General features: G+C 41.4%; 3 protein-coding genes and 1 non-coding gene across 5 annotated transcripts in view; 2 read left to right on the top strand and 2 right to left on the bottom strand.

Moving 5' to 3' along the window:
- Window positions 1-14,642, top strand: part of LOC101172629 (zinc finger protein 436-like) — a 1,005,429-nt gene that overhangs the window by 520,564 nt on the left and 470,223 nt on the right. The gene's annotated exons all lie outside the window — the stretch shown is intronic.
- LOC110016657 (zinc finger protein 502-like) overlaps window positions 1-14,642 on the bottom strand; it is a 970,715-nt gene that overhangs the window by 576,372 nt on the left and 379,701 nt on the right. The window lies entirely within an intron of this gene.
- Window positions 125-1,591, top strand: LOC111948707 (gastrula zinc finger protein XlCGF17.1-like). Its single transcript, XM_023962900.1, has one exon. It carries the CDS (start codon window positions 208-210, stop codon window positions 1,165-1,167), a length of 960 nt encoding a protein of 319 aa, XP_023818668.1. The 5' UTR covers window positions 125-207; the 3' UTR covers window positions 1,168-1,591.
- Window positions 13,555-13,760, bottom strand: LOC111946584. Its single transcript, XR_002872318.1, has one exon. It is a non-coding gene; the product is annotated as a small nucleolar RNA U3 (small nucleolar RNA).

The raw sequence follows: 14,642 nt of genomic DNA, 5'->3' as shown, positions 1-14,642 counted from the left end.
AACAGTGAAGCAGATCTAAACAATCAGCAGAACTTTAATGTAACTGATGGTCAGGATGAAGAAGGAAACCAACAAGAAGAATCAACATCAACTACAGATGAAGAGACAGAATCAACATCAACTACAGATGAAGAGACAGACCCACAGAACAGAGATCAGAGGAAGAGGAGGGACAGAAGTCATGTCCAAAGTGTGGACGGCTCTCACATGTCAGCAGGTCAGTGTGTCTCTGATGTTAGAAAAAATCCCAATAAGACAAATCTTGGTAAGAAATACAAACAATCTCCAAAAGAAGAGAGATGTTCCTCTATCAAGTCTGGGAAAAACTCAAGAATAATTACTAACCCGTCTGACTACATGGAAACTTGGTCCGATGAAAGATATTATATCTGTAAAGAATGTGATAAAAGCTTTTGCAACAAATCTCTGTTCAGAATTCACGCAAGAATCCATGCAAAAGATAAGAGATTTTCTTGTAAAGAATGTGAGAAAAGATTTAGTCACAGATCTGTTCTCAAAACACACATGAGAATTCATACAGGAGAAATGCCTTTTTCTTGTAAAGAATGTGATGCATGTTTTCGTCAATTATCTAATCTCCAAACACACATGAGAACTCACACAGGAGAAAGGCCTTTTTCTTGTAAAGAATGTAGTAAGAGTTTTATTCAAATATCTAATCTCAAAATACACATGAGAATTCACACAGGAGAAATGCCTTTTTCTTGTAATGAATGTGATACAAGTTTTCGTCATGCGGTTAGTCTTAAAACACACATGATAACTCACACAGGACATAAGCCTTTTTCTTGTCAAGAATGTAGTAAGAGTTTTAATCAAATGTCTAGTCTCAAAATTCACATGAGAATACACACAGGAGAAAAGCCTTTTTCTTGTAAAGAATGTGATACAAGTTTTCGTCATGCAGCAAGTCTTAAAATACACATGAGAACTCACACAGGAGAAAAGCCTTTTTCTTGTAAAGAATGTGATACAAGTTTTCGTCATGCAGCAAGTCTTAAAAAACACATGAGAATTCATACAGGAGAAAAGCCTTTTTCTTGTCAAGAATGTGATTCAAGTTTTAGTTGCAGATCTAGTCTTCAGACACACATGAGAACTCACAAGACTCTCTTCACAAACAGTGTAAAAAAGGAGTTATTGTAAACTGTAAATTATAAACTTTTCTGATAAGAGGTCGACCTCTCAACCTTTGCACCACAGTCAAAGACTTTATTTACAGGAGGGAAAAATCTGATGGCCTCCATACCATATTGATGAAGTAACTTCATTAGAGGGAGTTACAAGTGAGTATTTAATGTATGGAAAGGAATTTTTCTACTAATTTATTGTTATAATATGATATTCATACTTTTCTAGGAATTCTTTTTAGGTTTTCATCTTTACATAAAAAGCAAAAAAAGTAATTGATCAATACATTTGAATCTTTGTGTAATGATATTAGACAAAGAGTTTTACTGCTGACAAAATATGTACAACTTTTTCACAAAATGAATTGTTTTAGATGTACCTGCAAATAGAAATGAGTTGTTTGTTTTGAGTCATTAGAGCTAATTCTTGAATGTCTTCATTATGGTTAAAATGTTTTTGTTATACTTTTTTAATTCTAACATTTAATGTGCTCAGTGAACATTTAATAAATATATACATATTAACACAAAGTAGTGACTGCAGCATGTACTTTGTTAGGTCAAGTAATAGGGGTGTAACGGTACACGTAGTTGTACCAAAACATTTCGGAATGGCACTCTCGGTTCGGTTCACTTTTGTACCGTTTTCGGTACAAAACGGTACAAAGTTTTCGGTATGTTATTTATTTTTTTGTTTTTGTCCTCCCAATGTATTAACTTTGCGCCGAGACGGAACTTATGGTAACCGCGAGTTTTCGCCGCATTAGGTAACAGACAGTTAGCATGTCTGTGCACTGCACGGTGGCGCAGTGGTTAACGCTCTTGCCTTTCAGCAAGAAGACCCCGGTTCAAGTCCTGGCTGGCGGACATGAAAAACAACATCAAAGGGGGACCTTTCTGTGTGGAGTTTGCATGTTCTCCCCGTGTATGCACCGTCCAAAAACATGCATCATAGGTTGATTGGCAACTCTAAATTGTCCCTAGGTGTGAGTGTGAGAGTGAATGGGTGTGTGATTGTGGACATTCTACCCTGCGACAGACTGGCGACCTGTCCAGGGTGTCCCCTGCCTTCGCCCATAAGTGGCCGGGATAGGCTCCAGCAGCCCCGTGACCCCGAAAGGGACAAAAACGGAACCGAAAATGAATGAATGAATGAATGAACAGTTAGCATGTCAACTATAGCACTACGGGTAATGCAGACGTGAGACCAGAACCTGAGGACCCACCCATCTCCTTACGCTCTCCTGTGTGGGAACACTTGATTTGTTGTGAGCATCCATGAAGGGAAAAGACAGTTGGATAAGTCAAACACAGCGTATTGCGCTGTAAAACATCTAATCTGCTAACGCACTTAAAACAGCATCACCGGATTGTCTGTGGAAAATAAGTCTGCTATTTTGGAGGAGATAAAGGTAAAGGTTACCAAATACAGAGCAACAGGATGCATCCCACTTGATGCTAACCCTCTTGAATTGGGAAGAACCAATGATACCAGCTATAAGCATATTGCAAAATTGGCAAAGAGGTATCCGCTGACTATTCCCTGTGGACACAGCTACTGCAGGAAGTGTCTTCAAGGACTGTGGGATGCAGAGGAGAACGTCCACAGCTGTCCTCAGTGCAGGAAGACTTTCACACCGAGGCCTGTTCTGGGGAAAAATTTGATGTTTTTGGAGCAGTGGCATTCAAGAACACCAGCAGATCTGGAAATGCCAGTAGATTTGGTTTGAATGCTAAATCTTGGTCATTCCATTGTTTTCCAGACAGTTTCTCATTTCTCCACAACAGCATGTTCACCTCCATCTCAGCTCCTGGTTCCTCCAGAGGAGGAGTGGACCTGGATCACAGAGCAGGTGTTCTGTCCTTCTACAGCGTCTCTGAAAGCAGGACTCTCCTCCACAGAGTCCAGAGACGCTCCATGCTGGACTGTGGGGGGGGGTGATGTTGGAGACACAGCAGAGTTCTGGAAAGTCAAAGAGTTCCTGAAAGAAGAGAAATGTTTGTTTTCAGGGATTTCTCTGCTTTGAATCATTTTGAACTAAACGTTTGAACTGTTCAGATTCTGTGTCAGAAATAGAGAGAAATGAAAAATCTCTAGAATGTGAGACACTTTTGAACATAAATCTATGGAGACCTCTGGGGGTCAGTGTTTAAAAAGAAAAAATGATGATAAACGGTCCACAGATTGATGAATTGTGCTTTTTCATTGCATGTGACTCCACCCGTCCCAATGCCTCTCCGGCTTTGAGAAACGAATCTCCCAAGAGACACGGTTCTCATGAGTCCGGCAGTCCGCTTATGCAGAACAGGTGAATGGACAGCGGTCCAAAGTGTCCTCCGTTGGGTTCACTGTAACAACAAGAGGAGGATTATTTTGTTGTTCCTATTTTTGTTCCTATTCTTAGAATCCACTTTATGTCCCGTGTTGAATTCTACTATTAAAATGTGGGAAACAAATGTTTATCAAATACAAATCAATCCAAAAGCCGGGAGACTGGATGGCCGTGGTCCTCCCTTTGACCTGGAAAGTGGTTGCCATGGCTACCTGCACACTCACCAAGCTGGAACTTAGAAGGCAAGGCAAGGCAAGGCAAATTTATTTATATAGCACAATTCATGTACAGAGACAATTCAAAGTGCTTTACATAAAAAATTAAAAGAAACAATTAAAAACAAATAGTAAAAATGTGATCATTAAAATAAAATTAAAAGATAGTAAACAAGATTTGAATTTAAAACAAGCATAAATAAATAGTACGGACATAAACTTTTGAATACATATAAATTAAATGCTGCTGTGAACAGGTGAGTTTTTAACCTAGATTTAAAGACACTGAGTGTTTCAGCAGATCTAATGTTTTCTGGAAGTCTATTCCAGATCTGTGAAGCATAGAAAGTGAATGCAGCTTCCCCATGTTTAGTTCTGGCTCTAGGGACTGATAAAAGACCAGATCCAGAAGAGCGGAGAGGTCTGGTTGGTACATACTGGGTCAGGAGGTCAGCCATGTATTTTGGTGCTAAACCATTCAAAGCTTTATAAACTAGTAACAGGACTTTAAAGTCTATCCTCTGACAGACAGGTAGCCAGTGTAAAGACCTCAGAACTGGACTAATGTGGTCCACTTTCTTGGTCCTTGTGAGAACCCGAGCGGCAGAGTTCTGAATGAGCTGTAGTTTCCTGATGGATTTTTTTTGGTAGTCCTGTAAACACACTGTTACAGTAATCAAGTCGACTGAAGACGAAAGCATGCACTAGTTTCTCCAGGTCCTGCTTAGACATCAGATCTTTAATCCTTGAGATATTTTTGAGATGATAATAGGCTGATTTTGTCACTGCCTTAATGTGTTTATCAAAATTTAGGTCTGTGTCTATCAATACACCCAAGTTTTTGGCCTGGTTGGTAGTTTTTAGTTGAATAGATTGAAGCTCTATACTGACGTCCAACCTTTTTTCTTTAGCCCCAAAGATAATAACCTCAGTTTTGTTTTTGTTTAGCTGAAGTAAATTATGGCACATCCAGTCATTAATGTCCTCAATGCATTTACCAAGAGCCTGTACAGGTTCTCGGTCGCCTGGTGTCAGTTTAATATATATATCTGTGTATCATCTGCATAACTATGGTAGCTAATGTTGTTGTTCTTTATCACTTGGGCCAGTGGGAGCATGTAGATGTTAAATAAAAGTGGTCCCAGGATGGAGCCTTGGGGTACTCCACATGTAATTTCTATTGGCTCAGAAGTGAATTTACCAATGGACACAAAATATTTCCTGTTTTCTAAGTACGTTTTGAACCAGTTTAATACTGGCCCAGTGAGACCCACCCAGCTTTCCAGTCGTCTGAGTAGTATTGCATGGTCGACTGTATCAAACGCAGCACTGAGGTCCAGTAGAACTAGCACTGACATATTCCCACTGTCTGTATTCAAACGTATGTCATTAATCACTTTGATCAGGGCAGTTTCAGTGCTGTGATTCTGTCTGAAGCCGGACTGGAAGACATCATAGCAGTTGTTTTTTATTAGAAATTCATTTAGCTGATAGAAAACAGCTTTTTCAATGATCTTGCTTAAAAATGGCAGGTTTGATATCGGTCTATAGTTGTTCATTTGAGTTTTGTCTAGACTGTCCATTTTTAGAAAAGGTTTAATTACAGCTATTTTCAGTGGATCTGGGAAAACGCCAGATGTTAACGACAAGTTGACAGTCTGGAGCAGGTCTGGTTCCAATGTCTTTGAGACTTTTTTGAAAAAGTTTGTGGGTAGAATATCCAGACAGCAAGAGGAGGAGTTAAGTTGCGATAGAATGTCCAGCAGTTTTTTACTGTTTATGGGTTGAAACTGAGCCATTGGATTAATACTGGTTTCTAGTGGATAGGGTTCATATCTTGAACTTGTAGTTGATGAAACTATTGTTTGTCTAATGTTTTTGATTTTGTCCCTGAAGAATTTGGCAAAGTCATTACAGCCTTTGATGGAGTAAAATTCTGGTGACACTGACACAGGGGGTTTTGTCAACCTGTCGACTATATTAAATAGGACCCGAGCATTATGGGAGTTTTTGTTAATAATTTCCGAAAAATAGGACTTTCTTGCATTGCACAGTTGTAAATTATATAAGTGAAGTTTCTCTTTATAAATTTCATAATCTACCTGTAGTTTAAATTTTCTCCATTTGCGTTCAAATTTCCGACATTCTCTTTTTCCATTGTTTACAATAATGGAATTTCTCCATGGAGATTTTTTCCTACCAGAGATCACCTTCACCTTACTAGGAGCAATATTATCCATGATATTTGACATGTTGGAATTAAAGCTGTTAACAAGTTCGTTGACTGAATTCCCTGAGAGGGGAGGAGTCAGGGAGAACATCTGATTGAACATCTCACTAGTATTTTCAGTTATATACCGTTTTGTGATCTCCCCCCTTAAAACATTTGTGTATACTGGAATAATGCTCTCACAGGAAACAGCTGTGATCAGACAGACCTAAGTCACATACAGTAACCTTAGTGATGTTCAGACCTTTGGAGATCAATAAATCAAGAATATTCCCCCTGTTGTGTGTGGGGGCTCTGTTACATGTTGAGTCAATCCGAAATTGTCCAGAGTGTTTATCAAGTCCTTAATCCCTTTGTTCTCAAGATTTCCATAATGGATGTTAAAATCTCCAGCCATGATTATACAGTCAAAATCAAGACAAACTATGAACAGCAGTTCACTAAACTCTGTGTTAAATTCTGCACAGTATGTAGGGGGGCGGTAGATATTTATAAATATGGTTTTGAGTGAGGCCTTCAGCTGTTTGGCTACATATTCAAAACATGGAAAGCTTCCAAAAGATAACTTTTTACACTGAAACATTTCATTAAACAAAACTGCAACCCCCCTCCCTTTCTGCTTGTTCTTTCTTTACTAATAACACCATAGTTGGGAGGTGCTGACTCTGTGAGAACAGCTCCACTGCTGTTCTCATCTAACCAGGTTTCAACTAAGAACATAAAATCAACTTTGTTCTCAGTGATAAAATCATTAATTAAGAATGTTTTTCCTGCTAAAGACCTGACATTTAAAAGAGCTAACTTAAGAGGTCTAGGAGCAATAATATTTTCATTTACCTTCTGTTTCTGGAAAAGTGCAGAGGAGATGTTTATCTCTTTTAAAGTCCTTCGTTTGCGTTTTGGCCAGATTACATTCCTCCTTTTAGTGACAATTACAGAAATGGTGTGTGTTTCTAGAGAACAGGGTCCCAGGTTTTTCTGGCGAGCATCATGACTGTTTGTATTTTCACAGCCTGGACCCTCAACACATCAAACATCTGACTGCAGGGACAGGATATGATGTTGCACAGGAGAGGGTGGGGTTTTACGTCGTCCCTTCAAACATTCTGGTGACAGAATTATGGGGGACGAAAATGGATTGAAGGATAGAAGAAGATAGAAGAAGTAAAAGAGACCAAAATGATTGATAAAGCAGGTTTTCCAGGGAAATCCCACAAAGTGCTTTCCAAGCTAGAACTAAAAATATCCAGCATGCATTTGGAAAAACTCATTAGCTTCTTGTGGAAAATGATGAGTCATTGTAAAAGCATTCTATGAATGCTCAGAAAACTTCCTCTAAGGTTGTGGTTGTTTGGAGAAGTCCTCCTCTTCAAAGAAGTTCTCCTGACCATCTTCAAAGCCACTTTCTGCTTTTTCAAACGATACTGTTCAACAAAAACTTGGTTTCTGCCACAAAACCAACCTTAGACACTGAAACAGAATGAATCCAATGCAGAAATGTGTTGACACCTTTAATTCAAAGCTTCAATCAGTTTGAATCTCATGAGGAACATTTCAAAAATCCACATTTGGATCAGGCGTCTTCATCAGAGCACAACTCATGTTTCCAGGACTGTGACTCACCAATAGATCCTCATTTCCTTTACACAATCTGTTTCCATCATTTGGATTTTTCATAAAAACTTGAGTTAGAAAAGAATTGTTGCCCCAAAATGTCCAGTTTGAATAGTCTACAGTTTGTTGTGTTTGGTTGCTAGGTAACAGGGTCTGTAATGTCTATGATGTCATGGTGGCTTTCAGAGTTGAACTCCTGAATATGACGGTAAACATTTGGATTGAACCAAAATGGGATTGAAGCTCATGCTAAATCCTGATCTCAATGCTGAAAAAACCTCCTCCTAGATTCTGGTTGTTTGGAGAAGTCCTCCTCTTCCAAGAATTCCTGAAAAAAGCCCTCATTTCTCCTGACCATCTTCAAAGCCACTTTCTGCTTTAGTTAAGTCCAAACTTGCTTTATGCTGACAACATTTACAGCTTGAATCAATCTGAAGAATCCAAGGAAACAAACCAATCTAAGTCTGCATTCATGCCACTTCAGAACCAACAAAGCATGTTTCCAGGACGCTGACTTACCAATAGAACTTGGGATTTCCTTTGCAGAATCCTTCTCCGTGAGTTTTCCTTTGTTTTTCTCCCCAAAACCTAAAGCAGAGATTTTTGCTGAGCTGCAGAACAAACGTCTGACTGCTTTAACCGCCGTTGATGGTTTGTTGTGTTTCCCTCTATAGCTGCTATGGTCTTGGTATGGTTGCTAGGTAACGCTGTCTTTGATGATGATGACGTCAGAGTGGCCTCTAGAATGGACTTTTTTCTTGTGGAACCAGGAGCTGTAACCTTTAGGGCACTAGGACCCAGAAAGAGGTCCAGGCAGTGACGGTGTTCAGTGACGGACTGCGCAGCCGCACTTCCTCCAAACGCCACTATTCATCCAGCGCGTGGAGCGTCAGAGTCCAAACGGGCTTAATTAGTTCAAACAAATTTGCCTCCATCCATCTAGCCACAGGGGTTGCAAGCCAGTAACTTCTGTGCCGGTCCCAAGCCCGGATAAATAGAGAGGGTTGCGTCAGGAAGGGCATCCGGCGTAAAAATTGCCAAAATAACCATGCGAATCATCCACAACACTTTAGACATACCGGATCGGTCGAGGCCCGGGTTAACAACGACCGCCACCGATGCTGTTAACCTACAGGGTGTCGGTGGAAATTTGACTACTGTTGGTGGAAGAAAGAGGGGAGGCAGAAGGGTCCGTGGCCAGAGAGAGAAGGGAAAAGGCAGGAACATAGGTTTGAGAATAGGGACTCTTAACGTTGGCACAATGACAGGGAAAGGCAGAGAGCTGGCAGACATGATGGAGAGAAGGAAGGTAGATGTACTGTGTGTGCAGGAGACAAGGTGGAAGGGCAGCAAGGCACATAGTATTGGAGGAGGATACAAACTGTTCTATCATGGTGTTGATAGGAAGAGAAACGGGGTAAGAGTGATTCTGAAGGGGGAGTTTGTAAACAGTGTTCTAGAGGTGAAAAGAGTCTCAGACAGGATGATGAGCCTAAAGTTAGAAATTGAAGGGGTGATGGTGAATGTAGTCAGTGGGTATGCGCCACAGGTTGGCTGTGAGTTAGAAGTGAAGGAGAGATTCTGGAGTGAGTTGGATGAGGTCATAGAGAGTTTTCCCAGAGGAGAGAGAGTTGTTATTGGAGCAGACTTTAATGGGCATGTTGGTGAGGGCAACAGAGGTGATGAGGAGGTGATGGGCAGGTTTGGTGTGAAGGAAAGGAATCTGGAGGGACAGATGGTGGTGGACTTTGCGAAGAGGATGGAAATGGCTGTAGTCAACACTTACTTCCAGAAGAGAGAGGAACATAGAGTGACATACAGAAGTGGAGGTAGGAGTACTCAGGTGGACTACATCCTATGTAGACGAGGTCATTTGAGAGAGGTTAATGACTGCAAAGTGGTGGTAGGAGAGAGTGTAGCCAGACAGCACCGCATGGTGGTGTGTAAGATGACTCTGGAGGTCAGGAAGAAGAAGAGAGGGAAAACAGAAAAGAAGACCAAGTGGTGGAAGCTACAGAATGAAGAAACTTGTGAGGAATTTAGGCAGAAGTTGAGGCAGGTCCTGGGTGGTCAGGATGAGCTTCCAGAGGACTGGGAAACTACAGCAGAGATTATCAGGGAAACAGGTAGGAAGGTGCTAGGTGTGTCATCTGGAAAGAGGAAAGACGGTAAAGACACTTGGTGGTGGAATGAGGAAGTACAGGACTGCGTCCAGAGGAAGAGGTTGGCTAAAAGGAAGTGGGATGTAGAAAGGACTGAGGAAGGTAGACAGGAGTACAAGGAAGCGCAGCGTAGAGTGAAGAGAGAGGTGGCAAAGGCCAAACAGAAAGCTTACGATGAGCTATATGACAGGTTAGACACAAAGGAAGGAGAGAAGGACTTGTACAGGCTAGCCAGACAGAGAGACAGAGATGGGAAGGACGTGCAACAGATAAGGGTGATTAAGGACAGAGATGGAAAGGTGCTAACAACTCAGGAGAGTGTACAGAAAAGATGGAAGGAGTATTTTGAGGAGCTGATGAACGAGGAAAATGACAGGGAAAGAAGGGAGGAAGATGTGGTTGTTGTGGAGCAGGAAGTAGCAGAGATTGGAAAGGATGAGGTTAGGAAGGCTCTGAAAAGGATGAAGAGCGGAAAGGCCGTTGGTCCTGATGACCTACCTGTGGAGGTATGGAAGTGCTTAGGAGAGACAGCAGTGGAATTTCTAACGAGGTTGTTCAATAGGATTTTAGAGAGTGAGAAGATGCCTGAGGAATGGAGGAGAAGCGTTCTGGTCCCGATCTTTAAGAACAAGGGTGACATGCAGAACTGCAGCAACTATAGAGGAATAAAGTTGATGAGCCACACAATGAAGCTGTGGGAAAGAGTAGTGGAAGCCAGGCTTAGGAAGAAGGTGGAGATCTGTGAGCAGCAGTATGGTTTCATGCCCCGTAAGAGCACCACTGATGCCATTTTTGCTTTGAGAATGTTGATGGAAAAGTACAGAGAAGGTCAGAAGGAGCTGCATTGTGTGTTCGTAGATTTAGAGAAGGCGTATGACAGGGTGCCGAGGGAGGAGCTGTGGTACTGTATGAGGTCGTCTGGAGTGGCAGAGAAGTATGTCAGAGTAGTTCAGGACATGTATGAGAGAAGTATGACGGTGGTGAGATGTGCTACAGGTCAGACAGAGGAATTCAAGGTGGAGGTGGGACTACACCAAGGATCAGCTTTAAGTCCCTTTTTGTTTGCTATGCTGATGGACAGGCTGACAGACGAGGTAAGACAGGAATCTCCCTGGACAATGATGTTTGCGGATGACATTGTAATTTGCAGTGAGAGTAGAGAGCAGGTGGAGGAACAGCTAGAGAGGTGGAGGTTTGCTCTGGAAAGAAGAGGTATGAAGGTCAGTCGTAGTAAGACAGAATACATGTGTCTGAACGAGAGGGATCAAGGTAGAAGCGTTAGGTTACAGGGGACTGAGGTGAAGAAGGAGCAGGAGTTTAAGTACTTGGGGTCAACAGTTCAGTGTGATGGGGATTGTGGAAAAGAGGTGAAGAGGCGAGTGCAGGCAGGTTGGAGCGGGTGGAGGAAAGTGTCAGGAGTGTTGTGTGACAGAAAAGTGCCAGCAAGACTCAAAGGAAAGGTGTACAAGACAGTGGTGAGACCAGCTCTGCTCTATGGGTTAGAGACGGTAGCAGTGAGACAGAGACAAGAGGCTGAGATGGAGGTAGCGGAGATGAAGATGTTGAGGTTCTCCTTAGGAGTGACCAGGTTAGACAGGATAAGGAACGAGTACATCAGAGGGACGGCTCATGTTGCCTGTGTTAGCGACAAAGTCAGAGAAGCCAGACTGAGATGGTTTGGACATGTTCAGAGGAGGGATAGTGGATATATTGGTAGAAGGATGTTGGAGATGGAGCTGCCTGGCAGGAGGGCAAGAGGACGGCCAAAGAGGAGATACATGGATGTCTTAACAGAGGACATGAAGTTGGCTAACGTTAGGGTAGAAGATGTTCATGATAGAGTGAGGTGGAAAAGGATGATTCGCTGTGGCGACCCCTGATGGGAAAAGCCGAAAGAGAAAGAAGAAATTTGCCTCCATCCCTTATCTGTGGATGACAGGTTGTTGAAATCCCACTCTGATCATCTTCTGATCTACTTCTAAACTGTTCCCATTGGTCTTTTGATGATGATGATGATGATGTCGATGCTGTTTTTAGAAAAAATAAAAATGTAAAAAAACTGTGTTGTTTTCTAGGACATAGTTTCTCCAGAGCAACAGAAGTTTATTAGTAATTCACGTCTGAGGCAGGATGGTGGTACAGATTCAGGCCGTCTCCTTCCCATAATCCATCTGTGTACAAACTCCCCCTCTGTCTTATAGCCCCCCTAGCTAACATTAGCAGTACAACAAAATCAGCAGCAATGTCAGGTCTATCCATCAGTCCAGTTTAGATCCAGATTCCAGCTCAGACCAAAGACGTTCATGGATCAATCATAGTTATGGACGATCAGAATGGAGCGGAGCAGGAAGACTGTGTCCTGCAGTCTGAGTTTAGTTTTTAATCTTCAAGCTTTTATAAACTGTTTCTGTTTATCAGGACAGGATTTTCTTTACGTTTTTGACACAAGAACGATTTTTTTTAACAACCCATCGAAGATAAAATATCAATAAAAACATTTATTTAATGTTTCTTATTGCCTTGGCTAAGCATTACATAAAAACAAGGTTTTTAAACATATATGTTTTCAAAATGTTTTCAACCATTTGGCTGAGCAGGAAGTTCACTGATATGTGATATTATTTCAAATGTAGTATTGCTCCCTGTCAAAACACAAAATCAAACTTTTATTTGGAGTCTTGAGAACAAAATGAAGCAGAAGATAAAAGTGGAGATGAGAAGTTTTTGCCTCCTTTCTCTGCCTGTGATGTGATGAAGGCTTCAGTTTCTGTCTCTGCTGCATCGACTGTAAAGCAGAAGTTCATCAAACCTGTCTTCTCTGTTACCTTAAAATCCCTCCAGTTTTCTTTTTAGAGCTCATGTTTGCACAAATATACATAGATGATGAAAGTTTTTCAAGTGACTCAACACTTACCACAATGTGAGAGAAAGGAGAGGAACCTGAGGTAAACCTGCAGGATGGAGAACATTTCTGTCAGAAGCTTTGATTGGTTTAGATCATAATAGTTTGACTTAATGTAAAATTCAGTTTTTTTCATCGTCTGAGGATATGGAGCAGTAGTTCTGAGGGGAAACAAGAAGGACAAAGAGAAGTGCTGGAGAACAGAACACTCACAAAGAAATTCATATAAAATATTAAAAATAATCCTTGATTTAACATCAAAGATGTTTGACCTCCATCCAGACACATTTAGGATCTCCAGCTGCAGAAAAACGTGTCAGATTTCTGTGTCGCTTCCTGAAGCTCAGAAAAAAACATTTGAACTCCAGATTTTCAAATTACAGATTAATGAAGAGAAAAAAAACACAAACATGAAATAAAAGAGGCTGATGAATCTACACAAAGACTGAAAGGGATCCCAGTGCATCATGGGATATCCTCTTTATCAATTGTTGTGGCAGAACCTCAGTCCTGTCAGTCTGAGTGTGGAGCTGCTTTCTGGAGGATGTTTTCTCTCATCTGCTCCCTTGTTTTCCACTGGGAGTCGTGACCCCCCCCCACTGACACTTAGGATCCTTTTCTGTGGTTTTTCCACCAGTCCCAGGTCAGCAGGGTCTGAGTCCTCTGTGAAACTGTCAGCTTCTGTTGATGAATCTGAACTGATGACATTAGATGAGGAATGTGTCTTCCTCTCAGTCTGTTTGCTAGTTTTTCTGGAGGCAGAAATGAAGGTTTGATGTTTTTATCCAAAAATGTCATGGAAGTAAAATCTCACATTCAGATTCAAGTGGACTGTCAGAGTTTAATAATAACCTCAGGACAGAGATAACCTGATCTGATTCATTCATACATGTTTTTACTTCATGATTCATTACAATAATCCATTTCTGGTTCCAACAAACCAACAGTCCACTCAGACAATGTTTCCTCCTTCAGTGTCACATCCAGAAACACTGAACAGTCTTCATCAGTGAAGAAGATTCTCATCTTCTCACCAGCTTCCTGCTCTGAAGGAAACATCTTCATTCATCATCATGGACAGCCAGACCAACCTCTGTAGAAACACAATTCTGTAGTTCCAGACTAAAGAAATGATCCCTGAAAGTAGAGTCTTAGTGAGTTCTGGATGTTGTTTGTCCTCTTCTGTCTGCAGACAGGAACTCCTGCTCCTGGTCTCCTCCTGCAGATCACAGACTCACACCTCCTCCAATCAGACTGTAGCTTGTTTCTGAATAAAAAAAGCATTTTAGTTATTTTCAATCATCAAAGTAACCTAACAAAGAAATATTGAAATAGCTTCAACTACACCAAGTATTCCCCAACATCTTTGTCCAGTTGTGTCAAACTATCTTCTTCTCTGTTGGGTTCAGCTGTCTCAGAGATTAGTAGTCATCCTAAAGCCTTCATCTATCTGATCACAGATGGATCGGTCCTTCTGGAACCTTATCAGACATATCAGGAACCTTCACTAAGCCTCATCCTATGTTCATCTTTACTCTCCATGAAGTGACTGCAGCAGGAATTGAGAGACCAAACTGTGAACTTAGCAGTCTGTGATCTGCAGGAGGAGACCAGGAGCAGGAGTTCCTGTCTGCAGACAGAAGAGGACAAACAACATCCAGAACTCACTAAGACTCTACTTTCAGGGATCATTTCTTTAGTCTGGAACTGATCTGAATGTGCATTAATCTGAATCTGTATTAAGATTAAAAATTTTTTGGTTCTTTCTATGAAAGCAGAAATGTGTGCTGCAGATGCCATGTTTGCCACTAGAGGGCAGCACAGCAGCTTCAGTCTTTGTCATTGTTGCTGTGTGAGCCTGAAGGAGCTTCAAAGTGAACTAGCTGCAGCTTGGTTCAGACAAACCTCCACATTCACACACAGATGTGATCCTGAAGAAGTCTGAACAGAACATTTCAGGAGAACTCTTCAGTCCAGAACATGAGCCTGCATTGTTCCTGAAACTGGGATCAGAGTTCTGCTCTCTGCTCCAACA

The sequence above is a fragment of the Oryzias latipes genome, chromosome 2, assembly GCF_002234675.1.
Source record: "Oryzias latipes chromosome 2, ASM223467v1".
Taxonomy (NCBI): Eukaryota; Metazoa; Chordata; class Actinopteri; order Beloniformes; family Adrianichthyidae; genus Oryzias; species Oryzias latipes.
The sequence above is the reverse complement of the archived record's forward strand: the minus strand, read 5'-3'. Positions and strand labels throughout refer to the sequence as shown.